The sequence below is a fragment of the Pristis pectinata genome, chromosome 1, assembly GCF_009764475.1.
Source record: "Pristis pectinata isolate sPriPec2 chromosome 1, sPriPec2.1.pri, whole genome shotgun sequence".
Classification (NCBI taxonomy): Eukaryota; Metazoa; Chordata; class Chondrichthyes; order Rhinopristiformes; family Pristidae; genus Pristis; species Pristis pectinata.
Genome location: NC_067405.1, coordinates 136,857,465 through 136,883,164, shown reverse-complemented (window position 1 = coordinate 136,883,164; position 25,700 = coordinate 136,857,465). Strand labels below are relative to the sequence as shown.

Here is a 25,700-nt window from a genome sequence, read left to right as displayed (position 1 = left end):
TAGTGGGCCGAAGGGCCTGTATTTTGCTGTATTGTTCTATGGTTCTATGATACAAGTTAGGGAATTCCAGGATAATGATCCAATGATGAAATATTGATATATAAACACCCTAGGATGGTGTATGACTTGGAGAAGAATTTGTAAGTGTTGGTTCGATACTGTTAATACCCTAGGTAACTTCTCTTTTGGTTCCTCTCACTTCCTACAAATGAAAGGTGTAGCCATGGGCACCCACATGGGCCCCAACTATGTCTACCTTTTCAATGGCTATGTGGAAGTCCTTGTTCCAAACCTTCTCTGGTACCACTCCCCAATTCTTTATCTTTTGTATCAACAACTGCATTAGTGTTGCTTCCTGCACCCACATGGAACTTGCCAACTTTATCACCTTGCTAGTAACTTCAACACTACTCTCAAGTTCACATTTCTGACACTTCTCTCCCTTTTCTGGATCTCTTGGTTTCCACTTCAGGGAACAAACTATCCACTGGCATTTACTATAAACCCATTGACTTCCACAGATATCTTGAGATATCTTGACTACACCTCTTCCCATCCTATCTCTTGTAAGGTTGCCATCTCTTTCTCTGCTTCCGCCACATCTGCTCTCAAGATGAAGCCTTCCATTAAAGGACATCTGATGTTCAGGAAACATGGATTCCCTTCTGATGTGGTTGATGGAGCCCACACTTGCATTCCCGCCAATTCCCAGACCTTCTGTCAACCCCCTCCCTCCAAATGGAACAGAGGTAGTTCCCCTAGTTCTAACCTTTCACCCTACCAGCCTCTACATCCAGCACATCATCCTCTGTCATTTATGCCAGCTGCAAAAGGATCCCACCACTAGCCGCCTCTTTCCCTCCCCACCCCTTTCTGCCCCCAGGAACCATGACCCCTGGCACTTTCCCTTGTAAGAAGTGCAACACCCAGGGACCTAAAAAGCCTTTCCAGGTGAGGCAAAGATTCAAATGCACCTCTTCCAACCTCATCTATTGCATTCAGTGCTCCTGATGTAGCCTCCTCTTCATCAGCAAGACCAAGCGCAGACTAGGTGACTGGTTTGCAGAGCACCGGCACTCTGTCCGCAATGGCCACCCCAAGCTCCCAGTTGCAAGCCATTTCAACTCCCCTTCCCATTCCCACACTGACCTGTTCATCCTCTGCCTTCTCCACTGCCAGGGTAAGTCCTACTACACACTAGAAGAACACCTCATTTTCTGCCTGAGTAGTCTACAACCAAACGGTATGAGCATTGAATTTTCCAATTTCAGGTAACCCTTACTTCTTGTGTTCTCCTCTTTCTCTCCTTCTGATCCACCGCTGTCCTCCTATTTTTGTTCACTTTCCTGTACCCTTGCTCCAGTCTCCCTTCGCCCATTTTCATCCTCCTCCATCCTGGTTCCATCCATCTACTACCCACACAGTCTAGATTTGAGATTTAATACCACAATAATCTTCCTCTCCTAGTTTTATCCAATTAGTATCATTTATTTTGTATGAAAATTATAATTCGGACAATGGTGAAATACACCTAAACTGCAAACTATGAGTTGACATTGCTTCAAATGTGATATTAGTATTGTTGCTATGATTTAAACTGTAATGCTGCTTTTAGTACCAGGCACTTCAAAGGATTAATCCATGAACATGCAAATCCTGGAAATGGTTTTACCTGCATTGGCCAAAGGACAAGGGTGAACTTCACAGTTATCACCCCAACCAACTCCAACAGTGCAACAACATCCTTCTTTTGTGATGTTCCGTGCTAGCAAATTATCACAGAAGTTCTCATCATTCAGATTGTAGTAGCATTCCTTCAAATTTCTACTTGTAGATGCTGGCATTATGGATGACTCTGACACGGCAATCATTTCTCCTGCATGATCAATTGCTTTGTTCAGAAAAAGATACAAAATATGATTAATCAGGATTTGACCACACTCTGAATATGTTATTCAATTAGGCAAAACCAATTGGCACAGGTCCACCATGAAGGATGAGTTAACAAGCTAGGATTCAGATATCTCATTCTAAAATCTAAAATGTCCAACTGACCACAAAAGCAAATGATTATTCCTCAATGACTACTGCAGCCAAATAAAAACCTACCTCAGTTCCAACTAATTTGGGTGTCAGCACTGATAATACTTTTATCTGAGTTATAAAGTTCCAAGTTCATGCCTCACTTCAGATAACTGAGTGTAAAACCAAAGTCATCATATTAATGTTGCAACTATTAGAGGTGCTGGCTTTTGGATTAAATGACAAATTCAGGCCAAACCTCTCCTCTAAAGTAGATATGAAAGATACGCGGCACTATTCAAAGAATAGTAATTAAGTTAGAACATAGAACATGGAACAATTACAGCACAATTCAGACCCTTTGGCCCACAAAGCTGTGCCAAACATGTCCCTACCCTAGAAATTACTAGGCTTACCCATAGCTCTCTACTTTATTCAGCTCCATGTACCTATCTAACAGTCTCTTGAAAGACCCTATCATATCTGCCTCCACCACCGTTTCCGGCAGCCCATTCCACGCACTCACCACTCTCTGAGTAAAAAACCTACCCCTGACATCTCCTCTATATCTACTCCCCAGCAACTTAAACCTATGTCCTCTTGTGGCCACCAATTCAGCCCTGGGGAAAAGCCTCTGACTATCTACCCTATCAATACCTGTCATCATCTTATACACCTCAATCAGGTCCCCCCTCATCCTCCGTCTCTCCAAGGAGAAAAGGCCGAGTTCCCTCAACCTTCTTTCATAAGGCATGCTCCGCATTCCAGGCAGCATTCTTGTAAATCTCCTCTGCACCCTTTCTATGGCTTCCACATCTTTCCTGTAGTGAGGCGACCAGAACTGAGCACAATACTCCAAGTGGGGTCTGACCAGGACTAATATCCTGCCCAGTATTTATCACTCAATTAATAGTTCTAAATAAACAGATTCCTAGATGCCACTGATGCTTGAGACTCTGGCCTATGCAAATTGGATACTATGCTTCTCAATGGTACGGCAGTGACTGCTCTGTTAGTTTCAACTGCAGATGTACCTAACAAGTGGCATCAAATATTCCAATTCCAACAAGAAGCAATACTGTAAACAAGTTGTCCCTATCTTTTGGGTTTGTCATAAAGATAGCAACAGAATAAATTGGAATCGATACTTGAGGCAGAGTAGCTGAAGCTGCAACAACACTAATACTACACTAGGTTAAGGATAAAAATACCTGAAAAACAGGGTTCAATTGTTTAGACCCAAATGAGGATCAACAGTTGGTGCTTGACAGAGGGATTAGGAAGGACTAGCAATTCTGGAAATTGCTCTCTGCCAAGCTGAATTTACTTGTAGGCCTCATAATTCGGCACTATGTAAGCATGACTTTGTAATTCTGAAAGTGCCCCCTGCAATGCTCCAAAAGACATGTTGCTTGGAGAATTATATCATTTCATGCTCCCCCAACTCCCCCCTCCCCCAATCAGTGCAGAAACCATGTCAGGATCACAGGGGTTATTGAACATTTTTTAAAAAAGTAATTTGGGGTTGAATTTTTAGACAATAAATATTTCTAGTTTGGAGGATGAGTTTATTCTGCTTAAAACATAAAGAATATGGAATTCTAGGTTTTATTCCCTAGTTATGCTATATATATTTAAATTAATGAATTGGCCCCACATAACTTTGAAATAGGAGATATTTAGCTCCTTGGGTGTTCCCCAATCAATGATATCATGGTTGATCTGTGGCCTGCTGATGATTTAAAGCTAGGTGGCAGTGTGGGCTGTACGGAGAATGCAGAGAAGCTTTAGAGGACAGAGACAGGCTAAGCAAATGGTTGATGACATGGTAGAGGGAAAATATTGTGAAAAAATTAGATCATCCACTTTGGGAGAAAATTAGAAAGGCTAAGTATTTTTTAAATGAAAGGCTGAAAGATTTTGGTGTTCAGAGGGACCTGGGTGTGTCTGTACACAAATCACTAAAAAAGGTAGCATGCAGGTACAGCAAACAGTTAGGAAGGCAAATGATATGTTGGCTTTTATTGCAAGAGATTTTGAGTACAAGAGTAGGGACATCTTGCTCCAATTGCATACGGCCCTTATAAGTCTGCATCTGGAATGTTATGTACAGGTCTGGTCACTCTACCCAAGGAAGTGATAGAGGAAGTATAACAAAGGTTCACCAAATTGATTCCTGGGATTGGATGTCATATAAAAAGAGATTAAGAAGAATGAGAGGTGATCATATTAAAATGTACAAAATTCTAACAAGGCTTGATAGAATAGATGTGGAACTGATGATTCACATCGCTGGGATGTCTTGAACCAGGTGTCACAGTCTGAAAATAAGGGTTGCACATTCAGGATGAGATAAGAATACATTTCTTCACCTGGAAAGGAGTGAACAGTTACAATTTTCTTTTCAATGAGGCCTGTAGAGCCTCATTTGCTAAGCATATACAAGACAGAGATAGATTTTTAGATATTAAGCAAATCAAGGAATATGGAAAAGATTGGTGCTGAGATAAAATATCAGCTATTATTTTACAGAATAACATTAAAGGCCAAATGGCCTACTACTGTTTCAATCTCTTTAGTTCTTCTGTTCTAACTCCTTTTACCACCTGACCCTATTTTGTTAAGCAGATTATCAAGATCATAGAAAAGGTACTGAAGAAATCTAATTAAACTGGTCCAATAAGTAGGCTGCAAAAACAAAATTACCAAAAATGTGAATGGTTTGAAAGTGAAAGTTCAGAAGAATTTATTTGGTACAGTAATGTTAGGTTACAGAATATCTGATCCTAACTACATCTTAAAAGGACATGGATAAATATTAAAAATGGGTATGTGAACAGGCATACTGGGCCAAACTGCAAACTTCCACAATGTAAAAAATTCTGATTCTGTGCTGTAGCTGATAACACATTTTAATATATGAAGATTCTATGTATTGTCTACCCTGGTGCCTGCCAGTAACAGTCCTCTGCTCCACTACCCATAGAGACTAGGGTGCAAGTAGTGATGGGGTAGGGCAAGATTCTAAAAATAAGTAATAAATGTATTTTTTCCTGCATGATGAGTGATAAAATAGTTGAATCATACATTTAAAATGAGTTAAATACTTTTATTTAGACTTGGCTGTGCAGTAAATTGGAACACTGCTCCTTCTTTTCAGAAGTTGGTTTACATTCAGCCAGATAGTATCTCAAGCATCCTGAATGAAACTAGTTCAGCTTTCAGTGCACAAAGTCTAGTTAAAAAAAATCCATACACTTACATTTGGAAATTCACAAAGGCCTTAAGTAGCAAAATACTGCCACCTAAGTGTACACTAATATCATATGTCATGATTTCTAAACCACCGATGGCCACCCCAGGTTCAAATCTCACTTCCAGTGTTGTCTGTGTGCAGTCTGTACTTTCTCCCAATGATTGCGTGAATTTCCCCTGGGTCCTTCAGTTTCTTCTACCAAGATATGCTGGTTGGTATATTAAATTGCCTCTGTAGATTGCCCCGAGTGTGTAGGTTAGTGGTAGAATCTTGGAGGAATTGATGGGAATGTGGGGAGAATCGGTTACAGGGAAAATGAATGGGAATAGGATTGCTCTGAGAGCCCCTGCATGAATGTGATGGTCTGAAATATCACAATCTGTCAGTAGGTGGCAGAATTGACCTCTGTAGGAGAATAGCTTGGAATCCTGTGTCTTTTAATTTTGAATTTAAAAGAAATATTTCTGGTAATATTTTTTGATGCTCATGCTTCTCATCTCAGCTCATGCGAGTTATTTAAGTTTCATCTTCTGTGGGAAGTATCGTTTTCTCCCTTGAATGGGTCCAGGAGTATCTTGGTCCATGCTTTAACCTGACTAAATGATGCATCTCAGTGACATTACATGTACAGTATATGTAAGGATATGTTCTGTGTGTGTTGATGACATCCAGTTTGACCTATTATTTAACAGCTTTGATATTGTGCTAGAAGAAAGTCTACTTCCAGCTCAACACCTGCCCATATCTTCAACACAAGCTTTGATTTCATCAGCATACTCCTTGCCAACCCCCTAAACTCCACCATCTAATTTTGGTCTACAATGTGTGCTACTCACGTCTCAACTGCAAGTTTGGTGGTAGGTAATTTAGCCACCTCATGTGCTTGTACTCTGGAATTCTCTTAAACTTTCATCTTTTTCAAACTTTAACACTCATCAAAACTGATTTTGTTGACCACACCTTCAATCATCTTTTATTTTCTCTCCTACTAATGCCAAGCAATCTTATTCTTTTCATAAAATGTCTCAAAATTATACCTATAATTAAATTCACTATATATGTTTGTTATTATTCTCATCAAGTATAGCATTTTCCAATGATATTTTAAACTTACTAAAAAGCTGGATAATTAAATACGTGTTAATTTTAATTTTCCTCTGCTAAAATTACTATTTTGAAACTTGGATGCTGGAAATCTAAAATAATAATAAGAAAAGCAGGAAACATTCAGCCAGTCAGGAAGCATTTTTGGAGAAACAGAGTTAACATTTCTGGCTAGTGACTTTTCATCAGAACTGTGAATAATTAGAGATAAGCAAGCTTTATAGGTAGAAAGAGTTCAGAGAACACAGTATTAATATGTGTGGATTCTTCAGTGCTGTTTTAGACAATAAACTTCCAAATACCCAAGGACCCCCTTCACTGGGAGCCAAGAATGGTGTAGAGCTTATTAAGGACAGAAAAGCAGTGGGTTTCCTCCAGGCGCTCTGGTTTCCACTCACATCTCAAAGACGTGTGGCTATGTAGGTTCATTTACTGTATATTTCCTCTAGTGTGAGATGAATAGTAAAATATGAAGGGTGCTGATGGAATGTGGGGAGAATATAAAAGAAGTGAAAGGTGTAGGATTAATGTTAAAAGGTGCTTGATGTTCGGTCTGTGCTCAACGGATCAAAGGATCTGTTTCCATGATGTATGACTTTCTGACTATGTGGGAAGAATGTCTGCAGCCTGGATAGTGTGAAGGAGGAAGCTAAGAGGGAAGGTGTATATGGCATTTGTGGCTGGAAGGTGAATCAGTGCATCATATAGAGTGGTGCATTGGTTGCTTGGCAAAGCAAACTTTTACCTTGCAGAGGCTGCATGCTGGTATCGTGCTCATACCTCCATCTGGACTATGATCCCAGCACTAAACATTAGCCCAAGATTTTCTGTCAGTCACTGACTTCCTTGGTAGTGGGGATAAACATGTTTAAAGTGACGGATGGGGTGTTTAGCATTGTAGACTCTTAATCTATCAGTTGCTGAAAGACTCATCATTATTCCTTTTTTTTGAATTGCACACATCAAATCAAGTGAACAGCATTCCAACACACTTCTGACTTGTGCCTTGTAAATAGTGGAAAGGCTTTTGGTATCAGAAGATGAGGTACTGGTTTCAGAATACCCAGCCTCTGACTCGTTATTGAAGTCACATTTTCTTTACGTGGCTAGTCCAGTTAAGATTCTGGTCAATCTGGTCCAGGAGTTGACTGATGGACTGGCGCAGGGGGCAGAGGTAAGAAATGGTAATGGAAAAGGCATTAAATGTCAAGGTCATGAAGTTAGTCACACCCTTGTTGGAAATATTGCCTAGACTTGTGTGACAAATGAATTATATATTACTTACCAAGCCTGAATATTGTCTAGACCTTGTTGCATTAGGGCACAGATTATTTTACTAACTGAGGAGTTCTAAATGTAGCTATAATTAAATATAAATAGATAAGTAAATATCCCCACATCTGACCTCATTATGGAGGGAGGAGGCAGTTGAAGATGAATGGGCTTTTAACACTTTGCTGAGGAATCCCTGCAGAGATACCTTGAGATTTGCCTCCAAAAACCACGACCATTTTCCATCTTCTTTCAGCCTCTTTTCCCTCTGATTACCACTGATTTTAACTTTGGCTTCGTGATGCCATGTTCAGTCAATTGCTGTCTAGTAGTCAAGGGTAGTGACGCATACCTCACCTCTATAAGTCAGTTCTCTTGTTTGGACCAAGAGTGACCAAGGGAATGCTTATTACCATAAGAGTCATTTTAATGTTTCAACTGAAAGATGATACCCCTGACAGAAGAACCTGGAACAATGAAGTGTGGAAATGTAAGAAAAGAAAGGAATGAGGAAGAATCTTTCAGGAACTGATGTATCAGCTCAGCATATTATCATGTCTTATTTAATGGTTTCTGATAGGGACATGTTGTGTGATGTTACAGTGGGGAGCTGTACCATTGTCATGTCAACATTAGAGCATGCAATAACAAACAGTAAAGAATTGCTTCTGTTTCTTTAACCCCTTCATAGAATCTCTGCCAGCTGTGTCTGGGTGGCTGAAATGTTTGGTGCTGTCTTAGTGTGTGCAACCACTCAGGTCGACCATATTCAGGCAGCTTTTGTTTATGCATTGCCATGGAGATAGTATGATTGAGATGCTTTTCATACAATCACAGAACTGTTGCAGCCTTTTGCCCATCACGTATATGCCAGCCCCTATTAAATCAATTTGATAAATCTATTCTCTGCTCTTTCCCATGGCCCTGAAAATTATTCTCTCAAACGTCCAACGTTATAGTTAGTTAGGGACTTTTAATAATGGTACCATTGAATAATAGGAAGATAATCTGGTTTCTCTTTTGGAGATCCAAAGATTGTTGCTTTCACACTTACACTTGCTGACTTACATTTGTACTTATTTTACCCACTTAATTTGTTTTTCTACATATAGACATCAATGTTCCTCAATGCTTAGTGTCAAACTGAAAACCTAAATATGTATATTCTCCTCTATTCCTTCACTTAAAAGATAACAATGGTGAAATTTTTTAAGTGAAGGAATAGAAGAGAATATATTTAGGAGAATATACAAAGACCTCAGAACAAATCCCTGAATAATACTGCAGCACTGTTAGTACCAGGGTTTACCTCAATGCATAAATTTGCAATTTTATTTTTGTATACATTTAATGCTTGTTTAATTTTACTGCCCCAGAAAATATGCACAGTACAAGGTGAAACAGAAACATGGGCTAAGTGTAGGAAAGACACTCTTAAAATCCACAATGCAATTTCTGCTTTCCAAATTTACCACTGAACAGCCTAATATTTCTGGAGATTTTACTTAAACTTACCCATTGCTGCACGAGGGACACACTGGCCTTTAGCTGGATCAAAGTCTTCATTCTCATCCATGCAGATACAGAAGAAGGAACCTTCGAAATTTTCACAAAGAGCCCTTCCACAGACTCCATTCATCATTTCACATTCATTAATATCTGAGGCAGAAATATCATGTTTTATTTTACTTAAAATATGTATTTACTTTTTGCCCTTTTAGTATGTAGTTGATTTTCCTTAAATGTTACATATATCCCCTTGATATAAATGATCCACCACAGAAGAGCAAACTAAAAATATGCTTGATAACGTTTATAACTCTTTAGAGCTATTTATACTAGTTAATGGTGAACAACGAACACCAAGATCTGAATCAAACACTTTATTCAATACATTCCATTTCATAACCATTCATTACACAAAACTATTTCTCCAAATCCTGTCCCTCAGAATCCCTAAGAGGGGCAGGACTGGTAGCTCAATGGTCCAGCGTTTAGATGTTTTAGATGTGATAGAGAGGGATATAAAAGAGATGGGGGAAGTTGCTTCACTGATCAAGGAGAATGTCACAGATGCATTTAGAGAGAACATGTTGGGTGGCCTCATCCAGCAAGGCCATATGGGTAGAGTTCAGAAATAAGAATGGTGCAATCACTATGATGGGGTTATACTGTAGGCCTCCCAAAAGTCAGCAGCATCTCGAGGAACATAGATGCAGATCATGGAAATATGTAAAAACCATAGGGTATTTGTAGTGAGTGATTTAAAATTCCCCAGTATTGACTGGGACTTCCTTCATGCCAGGGGCTTAGATGGCGCAAAATTCGTTAGATGCATCCAGGTGGGTTTCTTGAAACAATACAGGTGACCCACGCTTTATGGAGGTGGGGGGAGGGGAGTGGTGGTGGTGGTTGTGTTCTAAGAAAAAGCCAGGTTATCTGCATATGCATCAAGAAATGCACACAAATTCCGTAAGAACAACTTTTATTTTGTATCTCATATTTTTGGGAAGTGATTTCTGAATTCTGTAAGGGTGAATTTCCATTACTCAAATGGCCATAATGAAGAAGGGCCTGTAAGTAGATTGTCCAACTAGGGAGGGAGCCATACCACATCTGCTTCTGGGATATGAGCCAGGCCTGGTGAGTGAAGTTTCTGTGGGGGAGTATTTTGGGAAGAGTGATCATAATTCTGAATATTTTAAGATAGTTATGGATAAGGGTAAGACTGGGGGAAATATGCTAAATTAGGGGAATGCTAATTACAAAAGTATTAGGCAGGAATTAGTGAGAGTAGATTGTGAGTGGCTGTTTGGAGGTAAATCCACATATGACATGTGGGAATCCTTTAAAGGCAAGATGGTTAGAGCTAAGGACCAGTATATTCCTACAAGGATGAAAGATAAGGATGGTCACACTTGGGGACATTGGATGAAAAGACATATTTTAAGTTTGGTCAAAAAGAAAAAAGAAGCATAAGTAAAGTTTACGAAGCTGAAATTGGACAAGGCTCTTGAGAAATATAAAAGCAGGAAAGAACTTAAACAAGGAATTTGGAGGGCTAAAAGGGTCCATAAGATATCCTTGGCAAGTAGACTTAAGGAGAATCCCAAGGCATTTTATACATATATTAAAAGTAAGGGGGGTAGATAAGGAAAGGGTCCACTCAAAGACAAAGGAAGGAATCTATGCCTGGAGCCACAGGAAGTTGGTGAGGTCCTAAATGAGTACTTTGCATTGACATTCACCAATGAGAATGACATAGATAATGGCGAGAACAGAGAGGAGTATGTTGATATTCAAGGGCATGTTGATATTAAGGAGGAGGCGAATTGGGTCTCTTGAAAACATTAAGGTGGATAAGTCCTCAGGGCCTGATGAAATCTATCCCAGGATACTGTAGGAGGCAAGGGACAAGATTGTTGGGGCCTTCACTGAGATCTTTGTTTAGCCATAATTGAGATCCCAGAAAAATGGATAATAGGCAAAAGAGATAATCAGCAAATTATAGGGAAATTGTACATCAGTGGTGGGGAAATTATTGGAGAAGATTCTTAAGGATAAGATTTTTTGCATTTGGAATAGAATGGATTTATTAGGGAAAGTCAGCATGGCGTTGTGTGAGGGAGGTCCTGTCTTACAAATTTGATTAAGTTTGAGGGCAGAGAAATGGCAAATAGAGTTGAATCCAGACAAGTGTGAGATGTTGCATTTTGGGAGATCAAATCCAAGATGAAAGTATACAGTAAATGGCAGGACCCTTTGAGGTATTCATATACAGAGGCACCTTGGGGTACATGTCCATAGCTCCCTGAAAGTTGTAAGTGGATAGGGTAGTAAAGAAGACATATGGTATGCTTGCCTTCATCAGTCGGGACAGTAAGTATAAAAGTTGGTAAGTCACGTTGCAGCTGTACAGATTGTTGATTAGGCCAGATTTGGAGTACTGTGTGCAATTTTGGTTCCCACAAAACAGGAAGGATATGGAAACTTTTGCAATAGTGCAGAAGTGGTTCAACAGGATGTTGCCTGGATTAGAGTGTTAGCAATAAGGAGAAGCTGGACAAACTTGGATTGTTTTCTCTGGAACATCAGGGGCTGAAGAATCAGGGACCTGATAGAAGTATATAAATTTATGAGAGGCATAGATAGGGTAGACAGTTGGAGTCTTTTTTCCCAGGTGGAAATGTCAAGTACTCCAGGGCATAGGTTTAAGGTGCAAGGGAGAAAATTTACAGGAGATTTGCAAGGCATAATTCTTTTGTTTACACAGAGAGTGGTAGGTGCCTGGAACACACTGCTAGGGGAGGTAGTAGAAGTAGGTATGATAGCAAGTTTAAGAAACGTTTAGACAGACACATGAACAGACAAGGAATAGAGGGATATGGACCTTGTGCGGGTAGATAGGATATAATTGTCAGTGATATAATTGTCAGTGCAGACATGGTGGGCTGAAGGGCCTGTTTCTGTGTTGTACTGTTCTATGACAAATTTCCTCCCTAATTTATTTCCAATTACTCTAAATCTATCACCTCTGGTTATTGACAATACTGTCAAGACAAACAGTTTCTGCCAATACAACCTACCATCTTCTATTTACCTTAGGTTTCTCTATGGTGAGGTTTATTTCATTTGTGTCTTTTACACATGCAATGTTGAATTGTTTCAAAGGATATCTTTAATGCAATTTTGGAAGAAAGCCACTTACCTTAAACAATAGGATTTAATAAATGATTGTAAACATCTTATTAACATGTATTTATTAATGAAAGTTTATTAAGATATTAAATTGGCAGCTTTTTTAAGAGATGCATCTCATAATGCATACAATGAATCTTATGAAGTTTCCAGTGATGAGGTTGATCTCAGGACAACAATGGAACCTTCAACTATCCCATTCTCAAAAATCAACTTTATTGCACACGTTAACTTTAACATCTTTAAATTATTATTCACACAAGCTGAACTGTTATTATTAGTTATTAACATGCATTATGAACAGTAGATTTAAGGTTAATCAATACATTACATCAATGAATCAAAAACGTAGAAAAATGCCATTTATTTCATTGATACCATGCGGCAAAATAGGGCGATCTAATCTAACCTCACGTTCCATTTCTTCAGTCTGTTGCCTTGCAGGTTACAGCAATTCAAATACACATCCTGTACCTTTTAAATGCACTGGAGGTTTACTTCCTCTATTCTAATTTCAGCCAATGAATTTCCATACAACTATTTGGATGACAGCAAATGTCCTCAACTCCACACTAATCCTTCTACTAACTCATTTAAATCTATGCCTTCGTTATTGGCTTCTCTTCTAAGAAGAGTAGGTCTCCTCAGGCTCTTCTATTCTGAAGAAAGCAACTTCAGATTTTAGAACACAGAACAATACAGCACAGAAACAGGCCCTTTGGCCCACAATGTCTGTGCTGACCATGATGCCAATTGAAACTAATCCCATCTGCCTACATATGGTCCATATCCCTCCTTTCTCTGCCTATTCAAGTGCATATCTAAAGGCTTCTTAAGCATGGCCATCACAGATTAAGATGGTCTTATTCTGTATCATAAGTACTATGAAAAGAAACAAGTGCTGCCAAAAGGATGCGTTTTAAGCCTTGACAAGATGGGTGATCTCAGCTGGATTGACAATGAATCAGAAAGAAATAAGAATTTGGATTCCTTTCCAGTGATTAAAATGGAAAGGAAACATTTGTCAATGTGTGTGGACTAAACTCAGCGTTTGTTAAAATTGTCTTTATGAAATTACTTGAAAGATTTTTCTATGCTAAAGCTGGTTTATGTGGCTGTAAATTTAAAGCTATAATCACAATTTATGGTTTGTGAATTTGGTATCCTTTGAATGTCCCAATTGTATTTAATAAAACTCCATTCAACAATTTTAATATCTTACTAGAGAGTAAAATAAATCCTAACTTTTGTATGTTAACCTTTCATATTAACTTTCGCACACATTAAAACCTGTGCTTGGTATCGAAAGTGCAGTGCCACTAAAATTGACTGAAAAAAGGAAAACTATTCAGTGGAATACCCATTATCAATTCAGAAAATATAATACAGATTATATTAAAGTTACAAGAGAAATATGGAAAATATACAGAGAATCTTCAACTGAAAAGTTAATGTTTCTTTTCCCACAGATGTTGTATAACTTACTGAGTGTTTCCAGCATTTTTTGTTTTAGTTTATTTAAACAATATTTTTAGAAAGATTATTGCCAGACTTCCAATCAAATAATAAGTTTTATGTCAGATCTCATTTCATTCACAGTGGAATTACATTCATTCCATTCTAATTTCAGACACCTTCTACAGTGGAAGGTTCAAAGCAATATATTCTTTCTTATTGGATTTACAAGGATTTACCATAATAATACCTGTGCATATATCAGTCAAAAATGTACATGGCCAGGAGTCACAATCCATTCTATTACACAAACAGAACGTATACTGTTTTAGACTATCCTAAGTGTTAATCCTGGTCTGAATTTCAGATCACTTTGATGTGTGGAATACAACAGGATAATTACAACTAAAAGTAGCACCATTTAAGGGCATTAATCATTGCTGTCTAGAAGAGCTTATAAGATTTTGCTTACAAAGAAACCAAAAATGCGCAATTCCCCCAAAGGGGTGAGAAATCATCAAGAATTGCATAAAGACTCAACAAAAAGATTCCACTCAATGATCCTCCCAAACCTATGGAAGGTAAAGACAGTATCAAATTGAAAAAAGAACACAAACAATATTGTGAAGACTGGGAAAAATTTAAACTCCAGCAAAGAATGATGATAATGAATGATAGAGGGAGAAAATTGTTAGTGAATAAACTAGCAAGAAATATAAAAACAGACTATTAGAGCTTCAATAAATTTATATAAAGAGCAAACAGTAAACAGCGACCATAGAAAGGATGAGATGAGAGGAATTAACAACTGTAGCTAAGGAAAGAGCAAAAGAAACATTTTTCATGTCTTCACAGTAGAAGGCACTAAAAGCATTCCGATGATAGAAACTCAGGAAGAAAAGGGAGGGATTATCAGTTGAGAAAATTATTATCACTTGAGCAGAAAGTATCAGGCAAACTAATGGGACTATTGAGTGACAGGTTCCCTGTACTTGATGTCCTGCATCCTAGAGTCTTAAAATAACTGACTACAGAGCTAATGGTTATCTTACTTGTGATTTCCAAAGATCACTAGTTTCTGGGAGGTCCCAGCAGATTGGAAAGCTGTCAATGTAATGACCCTTTTTAAGAGTGGAGGGAGTAAAAGCAGTTAGCCTAGCATCTGTGATTGGGAAAATGGTGGAGTCCATTAGCGAGCTACTAGTAACAGGACATTCAGAATATTTTACTACAGTCAGCAGAATTAACAGGGTTTTATAAAAAGAAAATTCTGTTTGACAATAATTAGTGTCCTTTCAGATGCAGCATGTACATAGAACATAACAGCACAGTACAGGCCCTTCGGCTCACAATGTTGTGTTGACTTTTTAACCTACTCTAAAATCAATCTAACCGTTCCCTCCCACATAGCCCTCCATTTTTCTATCATCCACATGTCTACCTAAGAGGCACTTAAATGTTCCTAATGTATCTGACTCTACCAGCACCCCTGGCAGCGCGTTCCACACACCCACCACTCTTTGTGTAAAAAACTTGCCTCTGATATCCCCCCTGTACTTTCCTTCAATCACCTTAAACTTATGCTCCCTTGTGTTAGCTATTTCTGCCCTGGGAAAAAGTCTCTGACTGTCCATTCGATCTGTGCCTCTTATCATCTTGTATACCTCTGTTAGGTCCCCTCTCATCCTCCTTTGCTTCAAAGAGAAAAGCCCGAGCTTGCTCAACCTATCCTCATAAGACATGCTCTCCAGTCCAGGTAGAACTATACATAATATTCTAAGTGTGGTCTAACCAGGGTTTTATAGAGCTGCAACATTACCTCGCGGCTCTTGAACTCAATCCCCCGACTAATGAAGGCCAACATGCCATACGCCTTCTTAACAACCTTATCAATGCGCGGCAACTTTGAGGGATCTATGGACTTGGACCCAAGATCCTTCTGTTCCTCTATACTGCTAAGAATCCTGCCATTAACCCTGTATTCTGTCTTCAAATTTGATACGTTGGATAAAGGGGAAAGAGTAGATGTAGGGTATTTCAATTTTCAAAAGGCAATCAAAAAGGTGCTAAATATGAATTAACTGCACATTAAGAACTCACAGCATTGGCGGTATTACGTTAACATCAATAGAGGACTGACTAACCAATATAAAGAGAGTTGGGATAACTTGGGCATAGTTGGTGGTGTGCCATAGAGATCAGTGTTATGGCTGTAACAACTCATGATCCTCTGAGAGAATAAATTCTTAATAGTTTTGATGTGGGGACCAAGTTTATTGCTGAAGATACAAAGTTAGGTGAGAAAGCAAGTTGTCATGAAGACACGGAGAGTCTGCAAATATTTGGCTAATGAAGTATAACATGGGGAAATGTGAGGTTTATTACTTTAGCAGGAAAAATAGAAAAGCTTGGTTCTCCTTATTTAAAGAAGGATATACTTGCATTGGAGGCAGCTCAGAGAAGATTCACTAGATTGATTCCCAGTTATGAGTAAAAGTTGAGCAACTTGGGCTATATTCACTAGAGTTCAAACAAATGACGGGTGCTGTTATTGAAACATACAAGATTCTGATGGGGCTTGAAAGAGTGAATGGTGAAGGGATATTTTCCCTAGTGGGGATATCTAGAACCAGGGAGCATAGTTTCAGAATATGAGTTTGCCATTTAAGGAGAGGATGAGGAAGAATTCTCCTCATGAAACTTTGCAAGTTCCTACTCCAGACGTCATGAATATGTCTGAGTATATACAAGGACTATAGGGGAGTTGCTGTAGGAACAGGCAAGAAAGTGGACCATAATCAAATCACCTATGGCCTATAGTGGACAGTGAAGGAGGTAGTAAAAAATTACAGAGGGATCTTGATCAGCTGAGTAAGTGGGCTGAGGAATGGCAAATGGAGTTTAATTCAGAGAACTGTGAGGTGTTTGGTTATGGAAAGTTAAACCAGGGCAGGACTTTCACAGTGAATGGCAGGGCTCTGGAGAGTGTTGTAGAACAGAAGAACCTTGGAGTTCAAGCACATGGTTCCCTGAAAGTGAAGTCACAGGTAGACAGGGTGGTGAAAGAGGTTCTTGGCATGCTGACCTTCATCAGTCAGGGCATTGAGTATAAAAGTTGGGAGGTCATAGTGTGTACAAGACACTTGATGGGGTTGCACTTGGAGTATTGTGTTCAGTTTTGGTCACTCTGCTACATGAAAGATGTTATTAAATTGGAAAGATCGCAGAAAATATTTACAAGGATGCTGCCAGGACTCAAGGGACTGAGTTATAGGGAGAGGTTGGATAGGCTAGGACTTTTATCGTTGGAGTGCAGGAGACTGAGAGGTGATCATATAGAGGTGCATAAAATCATGAGGGGCATAGATAGGGTGAATGCACTCAGTCTTTTTCCCAGGGTTGAGGAATCAAGAACTAAGGGGCATAGGTTTAAGGTGAGAGGTTTAAGGTGAACTTGAGGGGCAACTTTTATTTTTTACACAAAGGGTGGTATGTATGTGGAATGAGTTGCCAGAAGAAGTGGTTGTGGCAGGAACAATAACAATTTTTAAATGCCAGTTTTACAGGTACATACATAGGAAATGTTTAAAAGGTTATGGGCCAAACGTTGGCAAATGAGACTAGCTTGGATGGGGCATCTTTGTCGGCATGGACCAGTTGGGCTGAAGGGCTTGTTTCTGTGCTGTACGACTTTATGGCTATAAGTGCTTCTGAAAGTAATATATCATTTTCATCAGCAAAAAGAAAATGTAATAAATTCAAAGGAAATTGATTTAAACATTCATTCATACATCATCGACTGAATTTAAGAACTGTACATATGAAAGGCCAGCTGGTTATCCAGACAGCTTACTATTGTCTCACCCTGACATTTGAGATGAAAGAAACTCGACATAACATTTCATACATTCTTTTAATAACAATTTTCAATCAGTGATTGATTGATTGCTTAAGACTAGGGAATTATGAGCTTAACGCCCAGCAACCCTACATCATCCTGTATCATTTTTAAGTAACACAGTCTTTAGAGACTCAAGTTTTCCTGACATGTCGGGCAGCTGTTGAGGCTTAGAATAAAACCAGAAAGTGTGAATTTAAAATGCAGTATTATTTTAATTAATTTCAGCATCAATATGCTTGTGACCTTTCAGCAGAAATATTTTAAAACTTTAAATTTGTCAAAACGATGAACAAACTTCTGTTAGGCTTATGCAACAGCTTAGCTCATAATAAGCAAAGTAAGGGATATTTTAATTAAGAATAATATTCTTACTTCTGTCTTGCTATTCAATGGGAAAGCAATTTAAGTTACATTTCTCCTCATTTTTCAACTTACTTCTCTAAATACCATAAAAATGTCTGATTTTTAACGGAAACAATTTTTGATGACTAGCACTGGATCTCAGGACAGTCAACAGGACAATGGATAGAGATGATATCATGCATGTTGAATACGAAACTTGGGGGTTATTTAACAGCTGAATCCTGTAGATATGTTACCATTCGTGATTTGCAGCAAACATCAAAAGGGCTATTCTCTTTGAGGAATGAAAATCAATTAGAGTGATTGTATGGAAATAACAAACTGAGGGTCTAACATTCATATCAAAGACTGTTTTTCATCAGAAGCACCTGATTGAAAGATTGGCCATATAGAATGTTATATATCATAGTGATTTTATAAGTTCTTCATGCCTGTGATCTCTTATGATATAGCAGTTTAGTGACTTTTTTTATATATAATGCTGGATATTGGCAAAGATCGTCATAAATTATTAAGGTATAATGCAAGTGAGTCAATGAGTTTGTATATCTATGGTGGCAATAGTCACCACAACTATTCCTCCTGTCAGTTAACGCCGTTACTTGTCCATTGTCACATTTTCACGTAATTATTCTCACATCCACTGCCACCATCTCTGCCTGTCTCCCCACATCACTTACTGCAATTGTGCATCTCATCATTACTTCAGTGGTTTCTGATCTCAGCCATATCAATTATCATGCTGTAATAAATTCCATAACTCTATACAGGCCATGCATGTTACAATTAGTGATTCAATCTATACTTCAAAATATCCAAAATTTCTGAAAGGATCCACTTTTTGTATCGGTGTCCTCAATAAGGTATGATTCCCTGGCATACTATGAGGGCAACTTTAATATTCGGTGATTGTACAACTAGTAAATATTAGATCATTAACTATCTATTTTCCTTTCCATTAGGATAGTGTGTACAATTGATACTAATCAGACAACATCCATTTTATGCAAATGTGAAAAATTTGAAATGATTTCCTTTGATCTTTTTTTATCCTTTTATAAATAATTGACAACATATCAATGCATTTTGGATAGTGAAAGTTTCACTATACTCCACAAAATGTAAATTAAGAATGGTTTCACCAATAATTCAAAAAATAGCTGAAGGATACGTACATGACATGAGCACAACAAGCATTTGAATTAATTAAGTAGCTTCTGATTAATGTTTTATTGGAAAGCCTGACTTCAACAGGTTGTATGCGTTACAACAGTTTTTGATTTAAAACTTGTACTCATAAAAACACAGAATCTGCTAAAGAACAGTTAATGTATGTGGAAAATGTATCCCCACAAAAAAGGCTTTTTACTTCTTTATACCAGTAATGATGCTGGAATTGCAATTCAGCAATTCTTCAGGGAGTTGGTAAGGACTTTATGTGGAAACTAGTTGGCATTGTTCAGTTGCAGATGCATTGAACTTGTTCTTTGTTGGTTTATGGTTTCTTTGTTAAATAAGCCAATTCACAGCTAGTTCATTAGGGAAGGGCAGATTTTATCATCTTGTCTCCAGAATTTCATCCTTTTTCTGTATCAATGGTGAAGCAAACAAATTTAATTTGGCATCTTCCATTTCATTTATTACATTATAGCTTAAAGCAAAAAGAAATGACATTAATTCCTTAATTTTCTTTTGCATTTTGGGGATTTGTAATGTACTTAGATTGAGAAGCACATTAGTGGTGCTTTTGTAGCATCATGACAAATAGAAATGTGGATATCAGGTTTGATCACAGCAGAGTAGAAATCACGAATATTTAACTATCAAATGATTTAATCAGAACTATATCATTTATCTTGACCAACAATAGAAACCTATTTAGCCATTAAAGAATTGCATATTTCTCTTGAACTTCCAATTTGTTGTTCCAAGGAAACGAATAAGACTGTAGGATTTTACATTCTGAAGTTTGGTGTAAGATTTTCAGTTCATACTTACCTACACATGCTTGTCCTCTTGCTGGAACCTCAAAACCTTGATCACATAGACAGCGGAAAGAACCATCTGTATTTTCACAATACCCATGAGTACCACAGATGGTTGCATTCACACATTCATCAACATCTGAAAAAAATCCAAAACAGCTGGGATTAATAATACAATTTCATAATGACTTAGTGATGATGAAATATAGAGGAATGCACCATAGGGATTACTGGAATAAACTCTTCAAATTCTAGTAGGTCATGATAATATTATTTGTAAGTGGAACTAGGGCAGTATCCCACAGATCAACATGATGTGCATGGTTAATAATAAAACAAATTAGTAAGTAGAAGGGAATCCAGACTTAAAGATCATTGCTTGATCATTTATGGTAGTGAGTTATTACAGATTTGGAAGAAAACCATATTTTAACATAATTTATCAATTTTGAAGCTTTCTTCTCATTTTAATTCCTGCTAGTTCGTTGCTCTATATGATCAGGTATATTAACTTGTTCATTAGAAATACCTCACCAGAAATAGGACAACAGAAAGAAGAGCAGTCAATTTAGTCTATGAAGTCTTTAAAAATTGTGCAATGAGATCGTGGCTGATCTGTGAACTTCGGCCCATGTACCTGCCTTTATCCCATATCCCTCAATGCCTCTGGTTAAAACAAAATCTACCAATCTCAGATTTAAAATGAACAGTTTTGGTTTGGCATTTGCAAGAGTTCCAAATTGCCACAACTTGTGGGTAGTGTTTCCTTGTACCATTACTGAAAGGACTGGCTCTGATTATAAGATTATCTCACCGGGTCCTAGGTTCTCAACCAAAGAATAACATGGAAAAAATTCTAATTTTCTATTCTCTCTTTGAAGTGTTATCCATGTATCATTCTGATAAATCCATGCTGCACTCCACCTCCTCACGCCCCACCAAGATGAATATATCCTGTGTAAACTATAGTGCCCCGAACATCTCATATTGTTATAAGTGAGGTCTAACAATGGGTTTATAAATAATAGCAAAACTTTGATTCTCTTGTACTCCAGCTCACCAGATAGAAAGGTAAGGATTTAATTGGCCCTTTAATAATTTTCTGTGCAACCATGAGATTTTAAATGGAATTTAATGTGGTGAAGTGTGAGGTCTGCACTTCAATAAGAGGAATCAAAAGGCAGATTATTATCTAAATGGAGAGAGTCTTCAAATGAGTGAAGATCAGAGGGATTTATGTGCTTTAGTGCATGAATCACAAAAATTTAGCAGGCAAGTCCAACAAGTAGTTAAGAAGGCAAACTGCATCTCACCTTCATTGCAAAAGAGCTGGAGTTTGAGAAAAGGGAGGTTTTGTGACAGTTGTACAGGGTGCTGGTAAGATCACACCTGGTAAACTGTGCACAGTTTTGGTCCTCTTACCTAAAAAAGGGTAGAGTGCTATTGAAGGCAGTTGGAAATGAAATTCATCAGACTAATTCCAGGGATGAGAGGGTTGTTCTATCAGGACATGCTAGACAACTTGGATTTATGTTTCTCAGAGTTTAGAAGAATTGAGGGGTGACCTTATTCAAACATACAAGATCCTAAGGGGGATTGACAGGATAAATGTTGAGATGTTTTCACTAGTGGCAGAGACACAAACAAGGTGACACAGTTACAAAATATGAGGCTGGATATTTAAAACTGAGGTGTGCAGAGATTTCTTTTCTCAGAAAGTAGTGAATCTCTGGGATTCTCTGTCCCAGAGAGTGGTGGAGGCTAGGTCATTAGATGTATTTAAGGTAGAGATAGATAAATACTTGAAAGATTGAGGAATGGATGGTATGGGGAACTGACACAGAATAGGAGTTAGGGCCAGCATTGATCAACCATGAATGTATTAAATGGCAGGGCAGGCTTGAGGGGCCTGGAGGTCTACTCCGGCTCCTGCTCCTATTTGCTTGTGTCCTTGTGTTTACATGGAGTTCAAAGTCTCCTTGGACTTCAATGCCACCATTCTGCCACCGGCAAACATATATACATCCCATCTTAGTCATTTATAAGTACAGTGAACACCTGCAGCTCCAAAACACTTTATTGGCAGACTCACTAGTCGGACCTTGACAAATCAATTACCTATTACCCCGACCCTCTGTCTCCTGTTGCCCAGCCAATTCCCTAACTAGGTTAATAAATTACCTTCATTTAAAGGTAAATTACTTTTGTAGTACCTAAATTACTTCTGTAGTCTAAATAAATAACATTCATAGACAAGTAACTTTTATCACCTTTTCATGAAAGTCAATTCAGTTCATCAAGTGTCTTCAAAAATCCATGCTGGGTCTCTCTGATCAACTGAAAACTTTCAAGCAGTTCATTTGCTCTATCCCTAGTTATAGATTATAGTATTTTCCTGACAACAGATGTTAGCTTAACTGCCCTCTCCAACCTTTCTTAAATACTTGATTGGTAAGTGTAATTTTCCAATCTAAGGAATGGTTCATGAATCAAGAAAGCCTTGGGAAGTTAATGCTTGGACAACTTCAAGGTTTTCACCTATTTTAAATTCCTAGTGTGGATATCACCTGCTCCAGGGGATGTACCAATCTTATTTACCACTATTTTCTTCAACACTATTGTTTTCCCTACACTGATTTTACCATTCTCTCTCTCAATTGCCAAAGACCATCCCTAAGGGGTCATGAGCTGTGGCTTTTGCCTCTTCCCTGTGCAACAGCCAGGCTATCAGATTCCTCAGCTGATGGATGTAAGCTGAAGCAAAAGGTCCAGTTGAATGGAATATAAAATATGCAATTATAAGATATCTTTATTAGTCACATGTACATCGAAACAAACAGTGAAATGCATCTTTTGCGTAGAGTGTTCTGAGGGGCAGCCCGCAAGTGCGCCACGCTTCCAGCGCCAACATAGCATGCCCACAACTTCCTAACCCGTACGCCTTTCGAACTTGGGAGGGAACTGGAGCACCCGGAGAAAATCCAAGCAGACATGGGTAGAACGTACAAACTCCTTACAGACAGCAGCTGGAATTGAACCCGGCTCGCTGTAATAGCATTATGCTAACCGCTACACTACTGTGCCTGCTCCCTATCGTGCCTGCCCGTTATTATTCTGAATAAATGTGAGGAAGGAAAAACAAGGAACTTTGTTTAAGAAGGGAAATAGAGATAAGGGAAATAGGGATAAATAGGGAAGGGAAAAAGGGAAATTATAGACTGCTGAGTATCACATCAGTGGCTGGAAAGCTATAGGAGGGGATTCTTAGGGATAGGATTTATGAGCATTTGTAAAAGCATAGCCTAATTAGGGACAGTCAGGATGACTTTAAATGGGGCAGGTCATATTTTACTGACTTCACTGAGTTTTTTTGAGGAGGTGAATGTTGTCTACATGGACTTTACTAAGGCGTTTGACAAGGTCCCTTGTGTTAGGTTGATCAGGAAGATTAAGATGCATGGGATCCATGGTAAATTGGTAGTTTGGATTCAGAAATGGCTTGCCCATAGAAGACAGAGGGTAATGGGGGAAGGGTGTTATCTTGGCTAGAGGTCTGTGACTAGTGGTGTTCCACAAGGATGAGTGGTAGGATCTCTGTTGTTTGTGATATATATATATAATGACTTAGGTGAAAATGCAGATGGGTTGGTTAGTAAGTCTGCAGATGACACAAAGATTGGTGGAGTTGTGGACAGTAAAGAAGCAAAAGGATACAGCAGGATAGCAGGATATAGATCACTTTCAGTTATGGGCTGAGAAATGGCAGATGGAGTTTAATCTGCGCAAGTGTGAGGTGTTGTACTTTGGGAGGTCAAACATAAGTGGAAAGTATACAGTTAATGGCAGGACCCTTAACTGCTTTGATATACAGAGGGACCTTGGGGACCAAGTCCATACCTCCCTGAAAATGGTAACATAAGTAGATAGAATGGTAAATAAGGCGTATGGCACGTTTGCCTTCGTCTCTAAGGGCATAGAGTATAGGAGTCAGGAAGTCATGTTGTAGTTGTATAAAACTTTTGTTAGGCCACAGTTAAGAGTATTGTGTGCAGTTCTGGTTGCCCCATTAGAGGAAGGATGTGGAGGCTTTGGAGAGGGTTCAGAAGAGGTTTAACAAGGATGCTGCCGGTATTAGTTATAAGGAGAAGTTGGACAAACTTGGATTGTTTTCTCTGGAGTGTTGGAGGCTAAGGGAGACCCGATAGAAGTTTATAAAATTATGAGAGGCTAGATCAGGTAGACAGCCAGAATCTTTTTCCCAGGGTAGAAATACTAGAGGGCATAGCTTTAAGGTGAGACAGGGAAAGTTTAAAGGGGATGTGCTGTGTGTTTTTTCTTACACAGAGAGTGATAGGTGCCTGGAATGCACTGCCAGGGGTGGTAGTGGAAGCAAATATGATAGTGGTGTTCAGGAGGCTTTTAGATAGGCACATGAATATGCAGGGAATGGAGGGATATTGTTCATGTGCAGGCAGAAGGGATTAGTTTAATTTGGCATCATGCTCAGCATAGACACTGTGGACCGAAGGGCCTGTTCCTATGCTGTACTGTTCTATGTAAAGAAAAAGAAAATATGCTCAAACCCTGGTTTTTAATTCATCATGGCAGGGCCAAAGCAAGTAGCAGTTAATCTTGGAAGGAAACCTGTGCCCTTAGGCTTACTAGTTCCTTGTCTATTATCAGCTATGCCACAATCTTTCTCTAAGAATTGACATCTATGACTTTATTTTCCATATTGAGGAATATGTCTAACCTATATTGCTTCCAAGATTTCTTGCCAACATACTGCTTTGTTCCCTAAGGATGTGATTTTAACATCTACTGGAGGGTTGGAGATCCTCACTAAATCTACAAGATGGAAAGGTCTGGATCGATATCAGGCTTCCCTGCTTCCCCTGTCCTCATTCTAAAGATCTCTCGATGACACTCTGTGAGCTGGTGTCTGTTCCTTTAATGTGTGGTGATAAGTATCCTTCTATTGCCTGGTATTCTTATCTCTACAGATTTTGTTTTCTACCAGTTTGAGGCAGGAGACTGACAGGATCAGTGCAAGGTATTAAACATTCCTGAGCCTTATACTCCTGAAGTCAGGTTTAGCTGTTGTCTGTCTTAGCCTTTGCCTGCAAGACTACCTTCTTGAATTAAAAATCAGGGATTAAGTATATTCTCCTTTTCCTTGGTGTTTCTCCTAAAATGTATTATCTCACATTTATTTAGATTAATTGCAATTTTTACTTATCTGTATTCAACTGAAGCACATTTTTTTGTTTGATCCCATATTTTTTAGTTATCAGTGAATTTTGTGATGTGCCTTGATCAAAAGAATTGATCTGTTGTTGCTCTTTTTTTTCAAAATATCAGTGTCAATATTTATTCACTCTAAATACAGCAAGGTAGATTTTAGATCTTTATTTAGTTACATATTTTACAAAAGAACAACTAAAATCATATAGGGGTATCTATGTAGGCAATTGCACCACTACTACAAACTTTCCAATTGTTAATGGCCAGCTATCTAGTATATGTAAGTAGCATTAAGCGTCATTCAACGACAATGATTGCTTTATTATAAGTTACCTTTTGAAAGTGATCTGCTTTGTCAGTAACTGTGGAGCAAAGTTTTAACAGGGCTGATGGAATCTAA

General features: G+C 38.4%; 1 protein-coding gene across 1 annotated transcript in view; it reads right to left on the bottom strand.

The window, feature by feature from the left end:
* The window catches only part of LOC127568849 (latent-transforming growth factor beta-binding protein 2-like), a 391,147-nt gene that overhangs the window by 26,540 nt on the left and 338,907 nt on the right, over positions 1-25,700 (bottom strand). Inside the window, exons 27-29 of the mRNA XM_052013064.1 lie at positions 20,070-20,195; positions 9,170-9,313; positions 1,673-1,891 (exon numbers count right to left, since the gene is read on the bottom strand). Of these exons, the coding sequence (XP_051869024.1) occupies positions 1,673-1,891; positions 9,170-9,313; positions 20,070-20,195 (489 nt within the window). The remainder of the gene's footprint in view (positions 1-1,672; positions 1,892-9,169; positions 9,314-20,069; positions 20,196-25,700) is intronic.